This window comes from Sebastes umbrosus, chromosome 18 (genome assembly GCF_015220745.1).
Source record: "Sebastes umbrosus isolate fSebUmb1 chromosome 18, fSebUmb1.pri, whole genome shotgun sequence".
In the NCBI taxonomy this organism is placed as follows: Eukaryota; Metazoa; Chordata; class Actinopteri; order Perciformes; family Sebastidae; genus Sebastes; species Sebastes umbrosus.
In genome coordinates, this window is record NC_051286.1 from 8,602,150 (window position 1) to 8,625,105 (window position 22,956).

Consider the following 22,956-nt stretch of genomic DNA (forward strand, 5'->3'; position numbering starts at 1 on the left):
CCGAATATGTAGGATATTACTACTGACATTCATGTAATATTACGTCACAACGTCTGCTGTTTTAGCCATGTGTTTACTACGTGTTTATTTGCATATAGAGCGGGGAAGTGAGATCAATTGGAGACACACTGGAGACATATTCTAATGCCAGGTGTGAACGGACGCACTTAAAGCCGTCCACTTGTGATCAGATCACTCAGGATGCATGTTTAATACCAGGTCCGAACAGGGCCACAGTGAATTGAGACAGAAGTGAAGTGTCCTGGGCAAGGATGTCTAATGATGAAATGACCCAAAACCAAGTTAACTTCTTTCAGAGAGACTTTCCATCGATCCCTATAAATACATTTCCCTCAAAACGTAATTGAGAATGCAGTTTAGTTGTATGAGAATGTCATTTCTTAGGAGAAAGGGTTGGTTTTTAAGTGGGTACCTTGACATTTTCACTTTATCTGAGGAATAACAAGTTGCTATTTGGAGTGAGGAGGTCAAGAGTCCAAGTTTCCCAAATGCAACCCCAACTGCCTAAGAAGTTTTTCATTATCCATCAAAAATGCATGTGAAATGTTTTTATTTTTAAGAAGTAATTTGACTTATTTCTGTAATTTATTGAAGGTCAAAATGTTGCGTCAGTGCAATGCTTCTCCACACTGTCAGGATGTAAGCTCTTGATTATGTTTTTTATATTTCAGGCCTAAAAAGAGTCAAATTTAAAGATGCTGAGTGTAAAAAATATCTTTATCAGCCTTCACAACCCACCGTGTGTAATTTGTGTGTAGTTAAACAATATAAACTCCTCAGGTCATTAAATGCTTCAAATTCCCAGAGACAATGCTAAGAACAGGACATGCTAATGATTACTGGGCTTATATCAGACAGCCTGTGGAGCTCCAGCTGGGCACTTCAACGAATCAAAGAGCTCCTCGTCCTCCTCTTAGCAACAGTTGATCTTATTACTATTGACAATCTGTCATCCCCCTGCAACAGAAAGAACCTGTTTCTGTAGATACATCACAGAGAAAAAGAGAAGAAACGTCCTCACAACACGGATGTGTTCATCTTTCATTAGCACCATGTTTCTATCCGTCTCTGTGTTGTTTTGACATTAAGTATGTGACTCTGCCCTGTCTCTGCATCTCGCTGTCTTGTTTACCGCGTTCTTGTTTTTCCTCAGTTTCCAATTATATATTCTGTTGACGACACACTGCACACCACACGCTGAAGTTTAGGAATAAATAGGTTGTGCTTGCTTCCACCTTCGGGACTCATAGAGGAAGAGCTAGAAGGATGTGTACACAATGTTTTTACTCAGTACTTTGAAAATCCTACATCTCACTGATGTCACCATTTAGCTGTTTAGCTACAGAGTGAAGAGATCAGCTTGTAAAGTGATAGTAGAATCAGAGTCAGTTGATGCTTTTGATTATTGAACAGTTATTTTGCTTTACATAACTTTATCAGGGCCGACGCACATTAATAAACATCAATATGATGTAAATGTATGATTTAAGAAAAGAAACAAACAAGTTATAATGAGTGGGGAAAACAAATCGATTCACCTGTGTCACATTTTTACGATTTTGAAATTGATTTTTTTAATGCCAGAATCTATATATTTGCGTCATTTGAGTCTATGTGGAGGAAGAAGGAAGTTACCGCTTTTATTGTTGTAGTCTGAGTAACGTGACGTCATATCCGTTCCGTATCCATGGCGGAGGGTCTGCGTGGATACGACCTGCACCCTCACATTTTAAATCCCAGTATGGAAACACTTTGGGTTTCACACAATGCAGGAAAAGCAGAGCTAGACATGATGGCTAAGGCTACATGCTAACTCTATCGTGGACAGGAAACGTTATCATATTGCGGTACATGCGGTCAAGCCAGCCATCACTCTCATCTCCGTGGTCAAATGGGCCGACGCTACAACTGTAGAGCACCCATATACTGACATTTATGTTAAATGCATTCAAACGCCCCAATGGAGCTGATCATGGATGTATAAAGAGAATGGAGCTAGCGGGAGAGCTAAAGACGGACTTGGCGAAGTTAGCAGAAGTATACACGTGTGACTACGTCACAAAGGGAGCTGTATATACAAAATACATATATGGAAATAAGATTGATTGGATTGTATTCACCAGAAGTATAAAACATTACATGTCCCTTATAAATTCTAAAGAAAATATCACTAATTTGTGAGGGAAATGTCTTTATTCTTTGATTTTTACATGCTGAAAATCAAACATTTTAATGTATCAATTTAGATATTTTCCAAAGTAAAAGTCCATTGAAGTGTATGAGTCAACTTTTCCCCATGGTCTAGTGTTAAAACAAGTTACCAAAAATCGCAATAAATTGCAATATCGAATCGGCACCCAAGTATTGTGATAGTATCGAATCGAGAGATGGGTTAATCGACCCAGCTCTACAAGTTACAGAGTTCCAGGTGCCACCAACCTCTCGGTAGTCTGTATTTGGCCACCACTGTTTTAAGTCAAAAGTAATGAGCAGGTAGAGGCTGAACTTTGTGATGAGATTAGAAAAGGTTGGAGATATTTTTAAAGAAAGATGCAAAAAGCAATAGCAAGAATGATTAGCAGAAGAAATGGGCACTGCTTTTAATTAAACACTCATTTTAAATGTGTGCCAATTATTTTTAATGGCTTTTTCACTAAATTAGACCTGAAAAGAAAAGAAAAGAAGAAAGAGGAAAAGAAGTTGTCTTCGCAGAGGTAATACTAATCAACATTTAGAGGACATGTGGGAGGATGACGGTGAGGGAAAGACAAGAAAAGAAAAAGTCATCTCACAAAGCCCGACTAATCAAAGCAGGGAGAATTTGCGTCGACAGGTCACTGATCATGCACTCGGCATTTTGTGAATCTCCTTTAATCTCTCAGCTTCACTTGATTGAGAATCCCAGTCGAATTTGAACTTTAAATGAAAATACCAGACTTATTGAAATTTCTTCTCCTTCTCTTCTCTGACGCTGCTCCTCTACTTGAGACTACAAAGACGAATCACAGCGTACAGTATGTCCTTAAAGTGAAGCCATACATCCCATCTGACATGTGACATCCTGGACTCAAAGTCGGATGATGATCAACCCTCCCATCAGTCCTGATTTTCTTTTATGAAAAAACATATTTATTAGCATCTTTAAGCAGTATGGAAACACTGAATGAATGGTACTTTTCAGGAATATAATTTTAGGTGTTTATTAATGCATTTGTCAATAACTACAACTGCTCATATGACTAGTGTATAAACAGTTCACTTAATTATTTACATTTATTATATGGTAAATGTGTTTATCACTTATGAAACACCATTTCCTGCATGTGCATGTGGTTTAAACTTTTTTTGTTTTCTAATTTTTAGATATTTCATATATTTAGATAGATATATTTCATATGTGAAATTATAGAGAGCATATTTGAAAACATCAATTTCATATTTAATATCATTTTTTTTTACAAATCACAAATGAAGACATGAATTCCACGTGTGTTTGCGTGTTAACGCAGCTGGTATATGATTAGTTACAAGAACAAATGAGGAGTTATAGTTGTTGAAAATTATTTTATAATATCAATATTCAGTATATAGCTTCATCAAACCGCAAAGGACCTCACGGAGAAGAAGAAAAAGCTATTTAAAAGCTTGTAAGGAAATAAATTCTTTACTTTTTCATCTGACTGAAGCAAATTCACCTAAAATATCTTATAGCTACATTATAGTGTGTTGTAAACCGTTCATTACATCTTTATATACTGCCTATAAATGCTTAATGGTCACAACTCCTCACTATCATCCATCCTTCTGCTACTTATGCAGCAAAAATTGGTTTAAACTGACCATCTGGACTGTGAACTCACTTTAATGCTTCCTGTGTAACACTTTCTATGATGCCCATATATATATATATATATATATATATATATAATGCATTATAAACATACTCATAATGCAGTATAATCTGCTTATAGCGCTGTATAATTATAGTTATAAGCTCTCGTATCACATTATAAAGCATTTTGTAATGACTTATTAGGTCAAGTATCATAATACTTCATATTTGCTGCCATGTCTTGCTGTCATTTTATTTACTGCTTTTTTTCAGGAATCATAGTGTATTATAATTCCTATAGTTGTAAAACATTATAATCTTTTTATAATGCATTAAAATCACTGTTATAATGCATTATAATTTCATCATATGATACTCTCAGTGGCCAATGTTTGCTTTAAGTAAAGTGAAAAAACATCATTAATGCAAGAACAGCACAAAACATTGTAAAACTATTTTTTACTTTGCTTAAAGCAAACAATGAGTAACTTATAATCACATTATAATGCATTATAACAGTGATTATAATGCATTATAAAAGGGTTAAAAAATGTAAAACCATAGCTTTGCAAAATTTCCCACTTCCGAATTTCGTATACTTTTACCATTCGACACAATCAACTCAACTGAAAGAGTAATATTTTATAGTAGTATTTCTCATAAAACCTTCTTTCTTAGATAAGAAACAAGCTGTGGCTAATTCCCATTAACATTAATTTAATATCCGTTATGTAATTTAAACTGAGTATATAATGAAAGTACACCGTGGGCTTACAGATGAGGCGTCAAATATGAGAAAGTGAAAGAAATTATCCAGAAAACAGCATATTTTCCAGTTTAATAATTAGACAGTTTAATAGTGCAGCAGAGTGCACAATCAACTCCTATCCATTAACCACCAATGATGAACACTTCAAAGAGCCTCATCGTAAAATACAGCAACACACACACGGAGCTCCTGTGGGAAATGAAAAGAGCTCCTGATGAATGAAGTCACATGAATGAATCCTCGAAATATTGATGCATGCAGGCAAAATAAATAAATAAACTTGTCGTTAATATTTTTGGCAACTCCGTTTGTTTCTGCAAAACTCTCACTTGGAGTGTCATCAGAGAGAAGCTACCTATAGTAAGAGGATGAATCCCTCAGTGTTTGGAGAGTCGATCCCTCCCAGCGCTCTGCTGTAAACTTCTGGTTAGACGTCATGTGTTCCTGGGGTTTTTCTCCCTCTCTCTCTCTCTCTCTCAAGCTGTGAAAACTTGTCAACAGAGAACATTTTGTTTCTTCTTTGAGGCGAAACAGTCCTCTGACAGAAAAACACGGTACATGATTTGTTTTCAAACTCAATAACATCCAATACTTTTAAAAAAAGTAGGACACTGTAGACAAAAGACAACACAGAAAGGTTAGGTTCATCTCAATAAATCATTAAGTGCAGTTTTATTAAAGTGAACACTGACGATGTTTGACTCCATTCCTACATCCGTTATCGTAAAGATCATTTGCTGCCCAATATTCGACTGATCTCTCTTTCCTTAACAGGCGGCTTGTATCCCGGTTATTCTGAGCAACGGCTGGGAGCTTCCCTTCTCTGAAGTCATCGACTGGAGGAAAGCCGCCATCATCGGAGACGAGAGACTTCTGTTACAGGTAAGAAAAACATGATGGAGGGACGGAGGATACAGGATGGATGAGTTTTACAGCAAATATACAGGAGAGAATATACAAAAGAGGGACAAGGAGGAGGGATGGCTGGAAAGAAATGACAGTATTACAGCAGATACTGTATGTGGATGGAGGCAGTGTTGGAATCACACCGTGGCTTAGGGGGTAACCCTATTTTTCTGGGGTGGGAGGGTACTGAACACATGCATCCGCCTACATAAAGAAATATACTATCAATACATTTCAATTCATACTACCTCCCGCCCGCCCTGAACAGACTTGCTCTTTGTTCATTTACATTGGTTGGAAGCCCGTTGCGTCTCATACAGATGCTAAAGGACGCTCAGGCGCACTGACCAAGCGGCAGTATTTGACGAGTTGGGAGTGAGACCGGGTTTGAATAAACATGCACGTTGACAAGCGCTTTACTTATTTACTTAATTTTATTTATTTCATCTCAACCTATAAATATAGATAGTAAATTAGGGCTGTCACAGTTAACACAATAATAACACTTTAACGCAACTTTATTTTAACCCCACTAATGTTTTTTAACGCATTAACACAACTTGTGATGTTGATCTTTTGGACGTTGTAGCGGACTCAGCTTTTAAAGCTTGAGTGAAGATACTGGCATCATATGAAACAAAAAAAAACTAATGAATCCATTGGTACCAACCATGTTATACTAGTTTGTCGCGAAGGAGGATAAATAACGCTCCAAACTTACGCTAAATTTTGGCAAGGAAAAACTGGTATGGCCATTTTCAAAGGGGTCCCTTGACCTCTGACCTCCAGATGTGTGAATGAAAATGGGTTCTATGGGTACCCACGAGTCTCCCCTTTACAGACATGCCCACTTTATGATAATCACATGCAGTTTTAGGGCAAGTCATAGTCAAGTCAGCACACTGACACACTGACAGCTGTTGTTGCCTGTTGGGCTGCAGTTTGCCATGTTATGATTTGAGCATATTTTTCATGCTAAATGCAGTACCTGTGAGGGTTTCTGGACAATATTTAACATTGTTTTGTGTTGTTAATTGATTTCCAACAATAAATATATACAGAGGTATATATTTTTATAAAAGCTCCCCCTAAATTTCTCAAATGAGGCTTTCTGGGGAGCTCATGTCTCTTTCAGGGGAGCCGAGCTCCCCGTAGCTCCCCTGTATTTCGGATCCTGGATGGAGGTTAGTAAAAGCTACCACCGACTGAGTAATCTGGATGAAGAGGACAAACCCTCCTCACCCTCTATAGCACCTACAGATAAAATATGCCCTTTCAGCGGGGGCTAATTCAGTGTCTGGGCGGTGACATGCCGACATCCAGATCCCCCTGGAGCAATCACAAGGATCCAGCTGGGGCTGACTCAAACACAGGAGCACAACACATAGATCAGTAATCGCTGTTTGAATCTATATGGGAACAGACGTGTGCTCCAAATCTGTAAAGAAATGGATATTTATTTGATAAATGGTGGTTCAGGCTTGGTTCAGTACAACAATAGACGGGTTTCTGAGCAGGAAAGCGACCAGAATAACTGAGAGTTCAGTATCATCAACTTGAGGAGTTGTTTTTTTGTGGGTGGAAAATGTAATTTCAGCTCCGAGCGTATAATTAACTATTAGCGTCTATCAACACATAACTGACGTGTAGACACTCACTTCAAGGAGGGAGGGAAATCTAATTGCGGTCATGTGGCTTTTAGTAAATTGTATTTTATTCTGACATGACAGCTGCGATATTCACAGTCACTCACACCTCCGCCAGCAGCTATTTTTATCCAAGATGGATTATTCTACAATTGGATCTCCTTCTGTTCCTTTTAATTACGGCAGCGTAGCAGAACTTGTGATATTTACATTCTCTAATTACTCTCTACATTTCTACGTGCCACTAGCATGACCTCTGCAGCCAGCTGGACAGCCCAGAGTTGTGAAAGTGTGTGTTGGAGAGTGTATATGTCTCCCTTTTATTAATATGTCCCCCATCAGCCGTCTATCAGCACCGGCTAACAATGATGTTTTCTCTGTGAATCACAGACAAGCCATCATTAAAAGTATTACAAAGTTGGCTTTTAGATGAAATGAAACCTCCTTTTTTCATCATTAAACATTACGGAGACCCACAATGATGCACTAATGTTATTAGAGGTTTTTGTTGTGTTTGTTTGCTCACTTCAACAAAGCAAACCCATCTATCTAAAAGCGTGCTAATTGTTGGTTAAGATAATATGTGTGAAGTAAGTATTATGTTTTGACGGGGCGAGACACTGATGGTGTTTACATTTATTACAGAGGTTGAACAAAAGAGGCATTTTTTCCATTCATTTGCTTTGTGTTGACGCAGACATATGAGGAATTAATAAGGCAGAGATAAAAACCTGACATTTGGGTGTACACAACACCAATGATGACTGCTTTGAACACATTTTTCACCTTATAGTGTAGAGAGCAACACACTCAGTGACCGGTCACGTTTGAACCCACATCATGACACCTGTATCACATTTTAACCCCTCCAATCTGGTGGTGTTTGTTGTACCAGATTGTCTCTTCTCCTCTTTTACTGACACTTACGGAAGCTCTGAAAAAAAATTCTTGTGATCCGTTTTCTAAGTCTGATCTAAATTGTTTTCTCTCCTGTGTTTATGACTTAAGATATTAAAAATATTTCTAAGTTCCTTGAAGGTGCTATTGATAACATTCAGCCACAAGATGTCACATTGTCCCTCTCCCGTTCCATTGCATTCACTTCACAACAAGTCGTTGCCAGGCACTTACTGTCAATCCCAGCCATTTATCTGTTTTTTTCCACAATAACTGACGACCCAGAGTTACCACGTGATACCAACGTCGTTATACTATTGTCTCACAAGCCTTGTTAGAAGTCAGAATAAAACATCAGAATAAAACATTAGAATAAAACATCAGATATCTTCCACAGAGATCAACAAAACATTCATTTTAGACCTGCCAAAATGTTTAAAATGATTAATTCACAATCATAATTATTATTTTTTTTTTTTTTTTCAGGAAAAGCCATACTTTTATTCGGCACCTTTCTAAAGTTTTTTTTGTTGTTGATTTTTTTAATATTCCTCTACATAAAAAATGTTATCAATAAGACCTTTTTAAAAAATGAATCTGTGAAACATCTCTATGAATTCCTGTCCGCCCAAATTTTACTGCGGAACCATAAGCAACTAAAATCCGCCGTTTTTGGCAGAAATAACATATGTTTACACGTCTTTTATTTTACAAATGAACTTGTGTTTTATATGTAAGCTTTGATAAATACCAGTCGTACAGAGCAGGTTAATGGGCGTGGCTCTGAAAAAAGTTCCCCGACTCCGAGGACACCTTGAAGCAGCTTAGTGTGTTTCCTGCAGTACTGAGACAGCTGGTACGGTGGTCAGAGTTCAATCAGTTTCTGGAAAAGTGTCAGAATAGAGTCCTTAAAGCTCAGGATTTGGGCTTCATTGCAAAGTCAACTAAAAAACATCATTAAAAGCATTAAAAATACCCAGAAACCCTTTAATAATTTGGTGTAGATGACAGCATCTGTACAGTATAATAAAAATGCAATAACAAACATGTTTCTGGTTGGTAAACAGATTCTGGATGCGTGCCCTCTTTGTCTTTCTTTTTTTTTTTCTCAGTCACACACACACACACATACACACACACACACACACACACACACACACACTCAGACACTGTTCAACACCACGTCGGAGCTCTAACACCTGCTGAGAGAGTTGAATCTCATTACTTTCAATTACATCACTGAGAACTGCAATACCGGGCTGTTTAATATGTAGAGTTTCTATTCCCACTGTGGAGAGGAGACATCCACAACACACACACACACACACACAACACACACACACACACAGACACACACACACACACACACAATGCCCCTGCTGAGAAACATAAACACTATTAGAGTCAATCGAGGGGGAAGAGAATTGAGCTGATTTGATTGGTGTTGTTTATATTCCACCTCAGAGAGCTGAACAATTAAAGCTCGCTCTGCTGTTGGCGGATCCCACTGACGTCAACAGCAACACGACCTCCTATACTGTGTCTTCAGACTGGGACTCTTTATTTTGACTTGTAGTTCTCAGTTTTCACAAATTTAAACTGGGAAGTTTATCTTGTACAATCAAGTCGTTAAAAAAAAGGTGTAAAATCTGCTTTAATCACGCGTGCAATTGAGCTACTCTGTACTTTGGTTCGTTATTGTTTTTATACTTACTTAGCATGACTTTGGTGCATTTTGTTTGATCTCTAATTCCAAATGATTTTGGACTTTGTTCAGTGGGCATTCAGATGGAAAACAAAGTGTTTCATCTGGTTTCGGTGAGAAAATAAACATAATGCAAGAAGTCTAATTTGAGTTACAGATCCATAAGGACTGATCAAACAGCAAAACGTAGCACAGTTGTTTGTAATATTATGAGGAAGGAGTTTACTGCTCTGTAAAGTTAATGGGCGGCAACTATTTTAGCTTTTGTTGCGTTGATTGTGAGCTAAACAATAGGCGCTTTCGTGCTACTGAGAAATCAACTGGGAATGTGCACTTGTACTGTACGTATTTGATTGGCCAACGCAGCACCTTGCAGGATGACGTTGCATTGCGTTGAGCTCAAACCTGGATCAACAGTTAAGTCAGGTACCACTTTTTATGTCTCTGCTCTGACGACCGGTGTGGCCGGAGGCATTTTGTTTGTCGGGTTGTCGGTCTGGACGTACGTACGGTCCATACTTGTGAATGCGATATCATCGGAACACCTGGAGGGAATTTCTTCAAATTTGGCACAAACGTCCACTTGGATTCAAAGATGACATGATTTGATTTTGGTTGTCAGAGGTCAAAGGTGAAAGTCATTGTGACCTCACAAATACATTTTTGGCCATAACTCAAGGATTTTTATGCTAATTATTTCAATTTCACGCCTAATAAAATGACGAAGTGATGACATTTTGGACAGACATGGATATAAAGTGCAATTTTACTAAGGCGGTAATTCTAGATCCAGCTCTGCGTCAGCACTCCTGCTACATCAACGCAGTGGTCTCTTTTAATTGAATGAGGGGGCTGATGTTTTCATGCAGTGTTGTGTGTCTGTATGGCGCCTTTCAGGAGTTTGTTTACTGTAAACTGCATTTAAAAGATAAGATAAGATAAAACTTTATTTATCCTGAGGGAAATTGTTGTGCAGCAGTTGCACTACAAAGTGGGAAAGAGTGCAAAGAGTGCAAATATATAGAGTGCAAATTAACAAAATATAAACAGGAAAGATTACCAAGAAGGTGCAAATATACACATGCCAAAAGTAAACCGTTAAGAGTGAGGATCATGAATAAAGAGGTTGATGATAGTCTCTTCTTGAAACAGGAAATACAAAAACCTTTGGGTGTTTAGGGACACAAAATGTTTCAGTGGAAAACGAGTTAAGAAGATCCAAGACCGGCTCATCGTTACTTGCGGCTTCCTCATCAGGCTTCAAGAACACGAGGAGAAGCTCATTGATCACAACGAGAGATGGAGCCAAGCAGCTCAGGACTCTTTGATTGATCCCCAAACATTTTCCTGGATGGAGACCAATGTTTCAAGCTCTGGTTGCTCTTAACAAACTGATTTTAGCACCATCAGTCACTATTCCACTGACTGTGTTGGCAGTAAAACTTTCAGTGAAGAGGTTTTGTGTTCGTGGCCAGAACACCAGAAGGGTCCTGGGCTCCAAATCCACCACCCTTCATGCTCGTCATTGGCCACAACGCTACTCATACTCTTTTCAGCTTTATTGTGAATCTGAGCGGGGCAGCTGAGGTCATGTCTGACCTCATCGAGGAGGTGGTTTGTTTTTCTCCAAACTGAGCATCAAGAGAGCATCCTGCTCCGTCTTCCCGGGCACATCAGGATGTTTAGCTCCCCGGTCAGGTTGGCAGGATCCTCGTGTCCCCTTGATTTCATCCCTCCACTGCTTCTCCCCGAGGATGGTTACTGCTGCAAGCTACAAGCCAGCTGCTCATTTCCTCCATGACAATGTGAGCTGGGACCTCGGCTTGCCACCAGGAACAGGTCATTTGGGCTCCGAACAGGTCTGCAGAGTTTGTTGGTACATTGCCGTCGAAGAACTCCTTTGTAGCCGGTTTGAAGCAGAAAGACACAACTGGGTGATTTCTGGTCACTCGATATTTATCCAAAGTAAATAAATGAACAGTCATTCACACCTTCCTGGAGCAATACATGATGTAAACAAAGGTGCTTTAACACAGAGATAAAAACTCACTGAAGCTTGAATCTTTTATTTTATTTTAGGTTTTCTGTTCTTTCCCATTGCTGAAATAATGAATTGATGAACAGAAAATTAATTGGTGACAAATTTGATTGTAGCTCAGTCGTTTAAAACCTCTTCGCTTGTTTGAAAAAATGCTTGGTTAGGCTTAGGAAACGATCTTGGCTGGGTTAAAATAAGTATGTTTGTTGAGTAAAATACACTAAATAAAACACTTACGTAACAGGCGTTAGAAAAGTACGGAAGTTGCGTACCAAAACTACTGTAGAATACTGTAAGTCAACGTTGACTTGACACACGGGACATGAACAGTGGTCTCCTGGGTTAAGGTCCTGTGTTTGTTTGACCCATCCAGACCCCTCCCATTTGCCCTGATTTTCTTGCTATTTAAACTACGTCAGTTGCTGTGATCGTCTAATTTTCAATATTTCCTAAAGTTTTATAGACTAACTAATTGATAAAATTAATAAAATAGCAGTCCTAATCTAAAGCAGTGATTTCCAATCCCAGTGGGTACTTCTTTACTTGCAAGGAGGTTTGTTGAAAGATTGTGCTCAGCTGTCTTGCAAAAAATAGCAGTTATGATGCAAGTCCAAATATATTTGTATATGAATAGCACATATTTGAGTTTAGGAGGATAATAAACACACAAATAATATCACAAAATGGTAAGAGGATGATCTTTATGATATTTATTGTAACAATAACCAACAAACTATCAGTTACAACAAGCTGACTGCACCATCCACCAGCCTGAGCTATAAAACCTGCGTGCGAGTGTCTGAAAACTATTAAAATATACCTAGCTTCTGTCTCTCTATAGTAGTGGTGTTACTATGAATGTAAACTTCAACAAACCCATTGACAAAAGAAAAAAGGAAAACCTAGTTTTAAACATCGACAATTCCAGGATGTCTGTCTAAAAATATCCACTTTTTTATAATTGAATAAACAATATCTAGTTAACAGAACCTTTTTAAATGTCCCTCTCTAGTGGACACTTAATAATATCTACCGTAAGGTGTGAATAGAGTATTAGAGATGGACAGCAGGTGGTTTAGCTATCAAACTGTCCTGGGGGTAAGCCAGGTGACGGACAGAGTAAGATGTGGGAGTAGAAGAGTCTTGAGGGAAGGAAGAATTTCCTCTAATCTTTTCTGCACGTCCACAAAATTACTTATGCTTCCTCCACCTGTCTGCTGTTTCTTTTCTCCCCCACACACTGTTTCTCGTCCTCTCACTCAGTATTGTTTAACAGCTAACTCAATCTATCTCACTCGTCATTTTTGTCCTCTGGCTTTTCTTCCTTCTCCTCTTCCTCCAGGTTCCCTCCATTACCAGGTCTGTGGGCCGTGACAGGATCTTGGCTCTCCGCCAGCAGACTCAGTTCCTCTGGGACGCCTACTTTTCTTCTGTAACCAAAATCGTCTTAACTACTCTGGAGGTAAGCTTTGGACAGAAATGGTCTTAATGGGAGTTTTGGGTTTAGTTTTGTCAGGAGAGCTTGATTTAATCATCAATTTAACGGCGACGTCTTTTTCTATCTGTACATTGCCGCTGGCTATGCCTCACCTTCCAAAGATAAACTTTTAAAAGAAATCTTTATCCAGTTGTCAGTTATATTTTTCTAAAGAAGGTTAGCTGAATGTGCCCCCTCTTTTCCAGCGATATTCCGCTTCATATTCACACATTTCCAGCACTTCTAACAGTAACCACAGAGTATAGCTCCACTGAAGTAATTGGGGGTTCTTTGTGCTGCTCAAGGGCACCTCAAAAGTCGTTTAGTTTTTGATGGCGTCTGTTTGAGGTCAGTTTTAATTTTTGTTGCATTTTACAAAATTACATTTTCTACTAACATCCAGTCAGCACATTGAAATCATCTCTAATACAAATTCACAACAACGTAAATATAGCACAGAGAAGCTTAGATTACAACACACACAGAGGGCAACTTTGTTCTCTGCTCAAGTAGACATTACTCCTCTATATCTGTACAGAGCAAATAGTTTGCTGCTATATTAATGCTCTGAATCCCATATATAGAACATTTAAATCTTTACACGAACACGCACACAAAAAGATTACCTATATATATACATAGATGTCGAAGCAGCATAATTGTTTTGGTTTTTTTGGCCACTTGGGGGCAACGAAGAAAGCTGTTGACATATTATCACCCTATAAATTCATTCAGAGTCCGATATTCACTTCTCTTTGGCCTCTGTTTTGGTCTCCACCAACTGCCACCATTTGCTAAATGTTCTACTATGTTCACCAGGAAGCTAACATTTCATTTATCAGAGCATTTTAGCTGCAAACAGCTGCCTACTGCATCTGCAAACAAAGTCATTTGATCCATTGTTAATATGAATATTGATTAGCGCAGCTTTAAATTATCCTATTGAATTTACTGCTCAATGGTTACATGAACATACAGTATAAAGAGTAAGAAAGATTTTGCAACTTTACACTGAAATCTATTGTTTTTACAGCCAATTTTTAGACATTTGCTGGTTGTGTCTAGAAGGTAACCCACAAATTGCTAAATCTGGCAAAAACTTGCAAAAACTCTCGCGACACTCGCTGCCCGACGACCTATCCTAACCTTAACTATTCAACGTCAATACCTAATCTTAACCATCTCGCGAGAGTTTCTACTAAGTACTAGATATTAAAAACATCTTACACCTTCGAACTAAATATGTTTTATCTTCTTTGAAGTGGGCAGAAATGGAGCAAATTTGATTTTAAAAAGTAATTTTTTATAAAATGGTCACTATATCCTGACAGTAGTACATGAGACAGGTAATCTGGCATCTGCAAAATTATACAGACTAGATTTTTTAAAGCCTGAAAACAGAACAATGAGGAGGTGCTGAAAGGTTATTGTGGAATTTTTGCCCAATGATGCCGAATACTTTCTGCCTACTGAAGCTTTAATGAAATACCGTTAACTTTGCTGGCAAATATTTGGAAGGAGAATGTTTATGCACATGGCAATCTGACAAACTTTGACAGAGAAAAGTTTGATTTGAACACTGGAAACAAGCATTTTGGCGCATGACATCCAAACTGGATGTGAGCACGAGGGGCAGCATGGAGTGCCAAATGTGAAGGAGGTCTGTAGTCTCTGGCAGCCCTCTGCAGTATGTGTGTGTGGGTGTTTCTGCCTGCTCTCAAGACTAGAAAGCTAGAGGCTGCCTCATTAAATGACCTTGCTAGCTCAAGTGTAGAGGATGAACTTGGAGTATAAGAACCTTCCTCCTCTCGTTTTATTCTCTGTTGTTGTTAGTTCACTTCCTCGCAGCCTTGATTCGGTCCTCGGGGACTATTTGCTCTCTGTAGCATCTCTGAACACCGAACATAATAATCTTCTTAATTACCACCATCATCATCACATAAACATCAGTACAATCGCTGAGATCTCTCTTGCACACATTATTGTTCGCAATCATCATCACTTTATGTCATCATTTGCATCATTGCAGTAACATTGAAGTCACCATCGCCACTCAACTTCAGGCTTGTTCAGATGGGATTAGAGTCCTAAACAAAATCTGAGATATAATTACTAACGTGGGACATCAGTCATCAGCATACACAGTAGAATTACATTAAAATCACTGTGTTTTCTCCTCAATTTAATGGTTCAAATGCAGAAAAGAGTGCATGTTTTAAGGTGCAATCTGCGATTATTCCACCACATAAATGTGAGGTTAATTGTCATACAGTATATATTTTTTAAGATGTTTATAAAAATAACTTATTTATCATATTTGCTCAAAGTTACCGACTGCAGCTTTAATATAAACGCTTTCCAAATTGCAGCGTTTTTTCGGTTACAATCACAGCACAAACAACACCTTAGTGACATCCCCAAATGCCCGGCGCTAGCAGGGTATGAAATTAGACAGAAGCCCAGTGACAGCCGTATACTGCTGGCCAGATGTGCTAAAAACTCAGAGCCAGCACGCCACCAGGCTAAATGGGTGAAATGAGGCGTTGTTGATAACTGCAGTGGCCCCCATACCGCGAGCCTGACAGTTGGTGTCATGAGGTGTGTGTGTGTGTGTGTGTGTGTGTGTGTGTGTGTGTGTGTGTGTGTTAAGAGCTGGCTTATGTGCCAATTCTCCACAGATCAGTAGAGAGCTCTGGAATCGGAGGGAAAAACCAGAAAGCCCCCCAAAAATGTGTTCTTCCATTCTTTGTTTTCGGGATCATATAGATGTCAAAGTAAAGTAGAAAATGTTGATGACATATTTTATTTTATTTTATTTAAGGTAGTCCTGTTTTTAAATATCTTGCTGATGGTTGATATTAATTATTGATCAAAAATCGATACAATTTTGTTACTTTTAAATGTTTTACACAATAAATCCCCCTAGTTTTTGGTCACTTCAATCAATCAATACCCTGAAATTACATAAATTAATTTAAAATGAAAGATTAAAAATATATAGATTGCTTGTTCCTGTCAGTAATGTGCTTCATTTCAAAGCATAATGTATTTCACCATTTTTATGTCATTCTGTAACAATTTTTCATAATTTTTTAATACATTTTTTAATGCCTGTATTAATATAATTGCTTCATTTGAGTCAATGTGGAGGTAGAAGGAAGTTACCGCTTTTATTGTTAGATAAGTAATTCTTGAATGGCTGATATATTTGACTTGAGGACATCTCTGACTACATACATGCTCAAAATCAAACATTTTTACTGTTTCAGTTTAGAGATTTTCAAAAGTAAAAGTTACTAGAAGTGTATGATTTAACTTTTTCCCATGGTCTAGTGTTAAAACATTAACAAAAATTGTAATATTGAATTACAATACTTGTAGAATCGCATAAAAATCTCTATACATATCGAATGGGCACCCAAGTATCGAATTGGGAGATAAGCATATCGTCCCAGCCTTGATATATCTATTGGCCAGTAACTCTGTTGGCTGTCATCATAAATACAAAAATACCAGTGATGAGCCTTGAATATCCCATACCCTATAGGTTTAGCACCTGAATTCACACACTCATGCATATGCTCATCTCATGCCGACGTGATAAAGCATGCTTCTCTGGCGTAAAAGCACTTCTTTAGCACCAAGTAATTGAAGCCATGCCACCTTTAGAAAGTCTGCCGGGGTTCGTCAGACGGGGACCTGAGTTCATCAGATGAATTGGTGACAAGTGGAGAGAAAACCGAGCTAGTGGTTGGGAGCTTTCCTCGTAAAAAAAAAAGACTTTTTTTGTGCTCAAATCCCACAAAAGCTTGTCACTCAGCATCTGCTGAGCCAGCTGGCTACATGATCATCCCTCTGCCAGCGTCAGTCAACACCTTTCATCCCGTAATAATGGAATACAAATACAGTCGATGTCCGTCGCTCTGACTTTGTATTGTGACTGTGACCTAACTGTCACTCTCATTCCTGCAATGACATAATACATCTATGTCTTGTGTGTATGTACATTTAAAGTAAACATTGCAGGTACTTGCACATTGAGTATTTCCATTTCATGCTACTTTATACTTTGACTCCACTAGATACTTCCCAATAGATGCTTAAATAATCCTGGGGGGGATTTCTCATGTCACAGCAACACGAACCACACTGAACAAAGAAAAGTGCAAATATGAAAACACAAGTATTAACAAGAGTTAAATGTAAAAAGTAAGAAAGTACGCCCTTTAAACATGTGTATGCATCCAGTTTGCAAATTGCCGCAAGCTGTGCAAAATGGATGTACGTATATTAATAGTTATAAATAAATAAGATGTACAATTTAGAGGCACACTAGTTACTTTACATATTGAGATTTTACTTACAAAACAAATTAAGAGCTTATAAACTATGATATATTATTATAGATGATTTAACAACGTTTAAATCCGCTCCACCTTGACTAACTACAACAATAAAATGCTACTTGCACATTAAAACATCAGTCATGATAATTCAGTAATATCATATATAACAGTTTCATGGTCAAAGTGGCCGTTTTACGTTTACTTTAAGTACATTTAAGTACAAAAATTAGGGCTGTCAAAGTTAACGCAATAATAACACATTAACGCAAATTTGTTTTAACGCCACTAATGACTTTAAAGCATTAATGCAATCGTTTTTTCCATGTCATACTAGCAAAGTCGTGAAGGAAGTTAAATAAAAGGAAAAACTGTTACCATGTTATGATTTGAGCATATTTTTTATGCTAAATGCAGTGCCTGTGAGGGTTTCTGGACAATATTTGTCATTGTTTTGTGATGTTAATGGCTTTCCTATAATTAATATATACATACATTTGCATAAAGCAGCATATTTGCCCACTCCCATGTTGATAAGAGTACACTTTTTACATTTACAGATAAAAAAAATGTGTGATTCATTTGCGATTAATCAGAATTAATTATGGACAATCATGTGTTTAATTGCAATTAAACATTTCAATTGATTGACAGCCCTAGTTTTAAATAAATTAATAGTGATACTAAAGTATAATTACGTGAAACAAATGACATCCTTGTTGCTGAACTTTATACGTTTGTGTATTCGGAGGCCCAGCAGCAGGTTGGAGTTGTGTCGTTGCTCTTCCTCTAAGGCCCCCTGAAGACTCACAACACTCAACCCACTAACCTGACCTTTAGTAACAAGCCAGATGGATATTATTAGCTAAATAACTAATGGACTCCTCATGTTGGGAGCAAGCTGATGCCCAAAGTGAAGCAGTGAAGTATCTCAGGTCTGTTCCCCAAAGCACCAGCTGCAGCTAAACAGCTGGCTACTTTTATTTCCAAATATTATCACATGTCTGGAGTTGGAGAGGAAGTGTAAAGAGGCCATTATGAGGAAGCTTAAATGAGCCATATGATGCGTCCTTGTGCTTTTCTGGATCAGATATGGTAATGGAAAATATGGTAGTGATATCATTCATTTTCCAGCTTTGTTTATTCTTAAATCAGCTTTAAATTTAAATTCGCTGCCCTGTGAAAAATAGTATTAAGTTTTCCTGTATCAAACAAAACAGCCTTATTTTCAGATGTGTGAAAATACATTTTTAAGCTAACACATTGGTTTTTAAAATGTTAATTTAGCTTAAGAAGCAGGAAAATGTTCTATAAATAGATACATGGTTTTCTTTGGACACGCTATGTAAGGGATAATGTACAGCGAGCTGGTCATGGTTGGGAAATAAACTCCTTCAGGGCTTTGCGTCGGGGTCTTGCATCGCTCTGAAGGGGTTTATTTCACAACAATGACCCGCTCGCTGTACATTATCCCGCTTATTACACGGCTACTTACTTAAGAAATCAGTAATTTGACACAAAAACGGTCCACCAGAGTCCGAGATCAGGACTGCGTCGATAGCAACGGTCTGTTATACATAGCAACAGTCTGCTATAAGGAAATACTGTGGAACGCCGTGATTGACAAATCAGAATCGAATATTCAACAAAGCCGTGTAATAATATATGATATTATACAGTATGTGAATGTATAGATACTCTGTGACTGGCACTTCTAAGTCAACTCTGCTAGATTTGGGAAGCCGTGTGTGTGAAATAAAGAGACAAATTATTTATCTAACCATCACTTCTCTTCACTCCTCTTCCTCGTTTTTTCTTTCCACTCTTTCTCACTTCACCCACTATTCCTCAAATCCTTCTTTTGTTCCTCATCTTTCTCCTCACATGCTTTCTTCTCCACCTCCTCTTGTTGCTGTACTTCCTCCTGTCTTCTTCCGTCCAGATCATCCAGGACCGTGTGGACTCCCTCGTGTCCAGAAACCGGTTGTTGTGGAATTCCCTACCTGGTGGTCTCTATGCACTCCCCCAGTACTCAACTGACCCTGCCCAGTTCCCTTTTTACTATGCCATACTGGGTAAGTGTTGATCTCGTCACATTCGAAGATTGATTTGCTTAGATGTTGTTGTCATTGGTAGTTTCACTTACAGCTTCTGCATGACCTCATGGGGCCAGTTAAAGTACTCTAAAACCCTTGGTGCTCGATTGTCGCAATTTGCACCAAAATGTTTACTCCTCTGAGTCATAACTCAGTCAGATCTTAACACACAGACATGAAACACATATTTTTAGATTCAGTCCGACTTACAGTTTCCGAAGATATCATTACATCTGAATCCATCGTGAATAAATATCCATAAATCAGCTTAGAAATCATAATAAAAAAGATACTGTTTCTAACTCCAGAACTTGCCTGAGAATTGTCTAGGGGTGTACGAAAATATCTATACACATTAGTATCGCGATATTATGTGGTGCGATACTGTGTCGATTCTCCAAAACACAAGATTTTTAATTAACCTCTCAAAAATACAGGCCAGCTGCTATTCGATCTTTCGGAGGTTGCAGCAGTCCCAGTTTTACGCTCATAAGTTTACGCTAAATTTTGGTGAGGAAAAACTGGCGTTTTTCACAGGGGTCCCTTGACCTCTGACCTCAAGATATGTGAATGAAAATGGGTTCTATGGGTACCCACAAGTCTCCCCTTTACAGATATGCCCACTTTATGATAATAACATGCAGTTTGTGGCAAAAACCATGCATTTAACCCTAACCCATGCATGCAGTATATGTGTTATTTTTGCCTATTCTAAAAAGGTTTGCTTCTGGTGTGTTCTTTATACTATGACAGTTTTCCTAAAATTTAATTTAAAAAAATTATATATATTGCCTTGCTTGCAGTATCACAATATATCACTATATATTGAATCGTTTCCCCTGTATCATGATACGCATCGTATCACCAGATTCTTGCCAATACACAGCCCTAGAATCGTCACATTTTTAAGTTTTCTTTATTATCAGTGTAATCATGTGATGAGTTGTCCGTACATCCATAGTTACAATGCAAACAGGAACTGTTAATAGCTAATTCGGCATACATTTATTGGTGCTATTCTTCCAAAACTGTAAACAAATATAAGCTTAAAGAACAGGGCTCAACTAACTGACTCTAAGGCAACATTTTACTTCCTTTTTGCATCCCAGAAGATGCATGATAGATGGGGGTAGGTGGCAGATGTTGGGAGCAGTAGTCTCAATTCTGCAACCTCTGCCTTAGGCAGACCAAATGTGAAAAATGGCAGTGTTTCTACTGCTCTTGCCAGAGATCACCTGTCAATCAGTTTGCGATGTTTTCCTCCTTAGATTTTCTGTGAATTCAGCTGAAATTCTTCCAGGTTTTTCTTCAATTTATTCCAGAGTAAGCTGTTGCTCCTGCCACCAAGAGCTTGCCTGGAAGCTGTTGCTGGATGTTTGCTGCAACAACAGCACAAAAAAATATATCATAGACCAGGTTGCTGGTTGTTTAGAAGTCAGCAAATATAAAAAACAGCAAATGCTCAAGCTGACCTCATGATATAGATTGCATCACTGGTCATTAAAATAAGCAAAATGTAGAAGAATATATTTAAATATGTATGTGTGTTGTTAGACTGCTGTTGAAGCAGAGTTCAGAAACTTAAAGCTGCAGGCAAAGAGTGAAGAGAAGGTGGCCTGGTGTGTGTGTGTGTATATACGTGGGTGTGTGTATAGATATGCAGACTGGAGAGACTGAGGCTGTAACTCAGATCGATGTTTGTCTTTCTCTGAGGGATTGTGGACACAAGGGTTAGAAGGAAGACAGAAGGGAGGGATAGAAGGAAAGATGGGGCAGGTTGGTTTATGCCACTGCAGTAAATCACTATTTTAGCGGCTGCCATCTCCAGTGCTGCTGCTCGGGGAATAAGTTGTCATCGATGCCCTGTGTACGACGGTCTCACTCTGCTATCTTCCCATAACTTTTGATGGCAAAGCAGTTGCAACTTCTGCCTGTTAGTTTGAAAAAAGTTTGACTCGCTGCTCAGACGTAGTGGCCTCAGGAGCTGTAAGAACATCCTGATTTGATGGCTCAAGTTACATCTTCACTTTAGTTTGTGAAAAGCTGTGCTGTGGAGCTGCTTTAGGTTATAAACAAATTATGACAGTATGCTTTAGCTGTACATTACCTGTAAGAACCTTTAAGAGGAGAGTATGAAGAATGGGATACACTCATTAACAAAGGGAGGACAAAAAACAGAAGACTGAAGATACACTAATTGTTTTCTGTTCTAAGATCATGTATAACATACATATGCACTCATTCTTTGCCACTACCTGAATCTGTGTAGGAAAAAGACACGAGTTAAGAGAGTCTAGAGTTACAATGCAAACATTTCTTAGAGGTAAAGATAAATTGCAACGGGTAGAGCCAAATAATCATTCTTTTCCTGTAAAGTAATCATAGACCAAAATCCAGTGGGAAAAAACTCCCTTTAGGTGCATTAGCATGACATTTTATACCTCTTGTACACGATTAGGTACACTACCTGTCAATAAAACGTCTCCCCAGTTGAAACATTAAACTCTGATTTAATGTAAATAATTTGTTTATTTTAGTTTTTTAGTTTTTTTAAATTGTAGACTATCATATTGTGCAGCTACAAAGCCGGTAGGTACAACTTTTTTCTGGTGCACACAAGAAAATGTGCGGCTCATTGAGGGCAAATGTGCTTTAACTTTTTGAAGCAATCCTTTCAGTAATTTTTGTTGAATTTGCAAAATAGTGTGACTTGTTTTGGCCCTATAGAAAATAATGAGAAAAGTTGTGAAGAATCCTCAAACTCACTTCCCTTTTTAAGTCTTTCAGCTGTCTTAGTTTGAGTTACTATCATCATTCAAACTTAAAACAAGTCACAACACTGCTTCTAGTTGTCCATCATGTGCTCAAGTGAAAAATCCCAGCTCATACTGTTTATTTAGATTTTATATAACTTCGTCAAGTTTGCCATTAGTGTTTACCAGCTTATAAGTAATTTTAGGGCAATTGAAGGTGATAAACTTGGAATTTATTTCTTTTAATTTAGAATATTAAATGTCCACCCAAATGCACCATTAGTCTTGAACGGTGAAGTCTGTGAAGTAAGTGCAAGGTGGGTCTTACAACTTCAGAGCTCAGGGATTAAAACTTTGAAGGATCTGGCCTCTGAATGGAGACACAGCTGCAGTCTGTGTCTCTCCATGGTACTGAAACATTCAAGCCATCTATCTATTTCTACATCCATGAAGTGTCGGTCTCTCTCCATGGA

General features: G+C 38.2%; 1 protein-coding gene across 1 annotated transcript in view; it reads left to right on the forward strand.

Moving 5' to 3' along the window:
- The window catches only part of LOC119476910 (exostosin-1), a 251,589-nt gene that overhangs the window by 193,763 nt on the left and 34,870 nt on the right, over positions 1–22,956 (forward strand). The window contains exons 5-7 of the mRNA XM_037750566.1: positions 5,397–5,504; positions 13,157–13,276; positions 19,577–19,709. Of these exons, the coding sequence (XP_037606494.1) occupies positions 5,397–5,504; positions 13,157–13,276; positions 19,577–19,709 (361 nt within the window). The remainder of the gene's footprint in view (positions 1–5,396; positions 5,505–13,156; positions 13,277–19,576; positions 19,710–22,956) is intronic.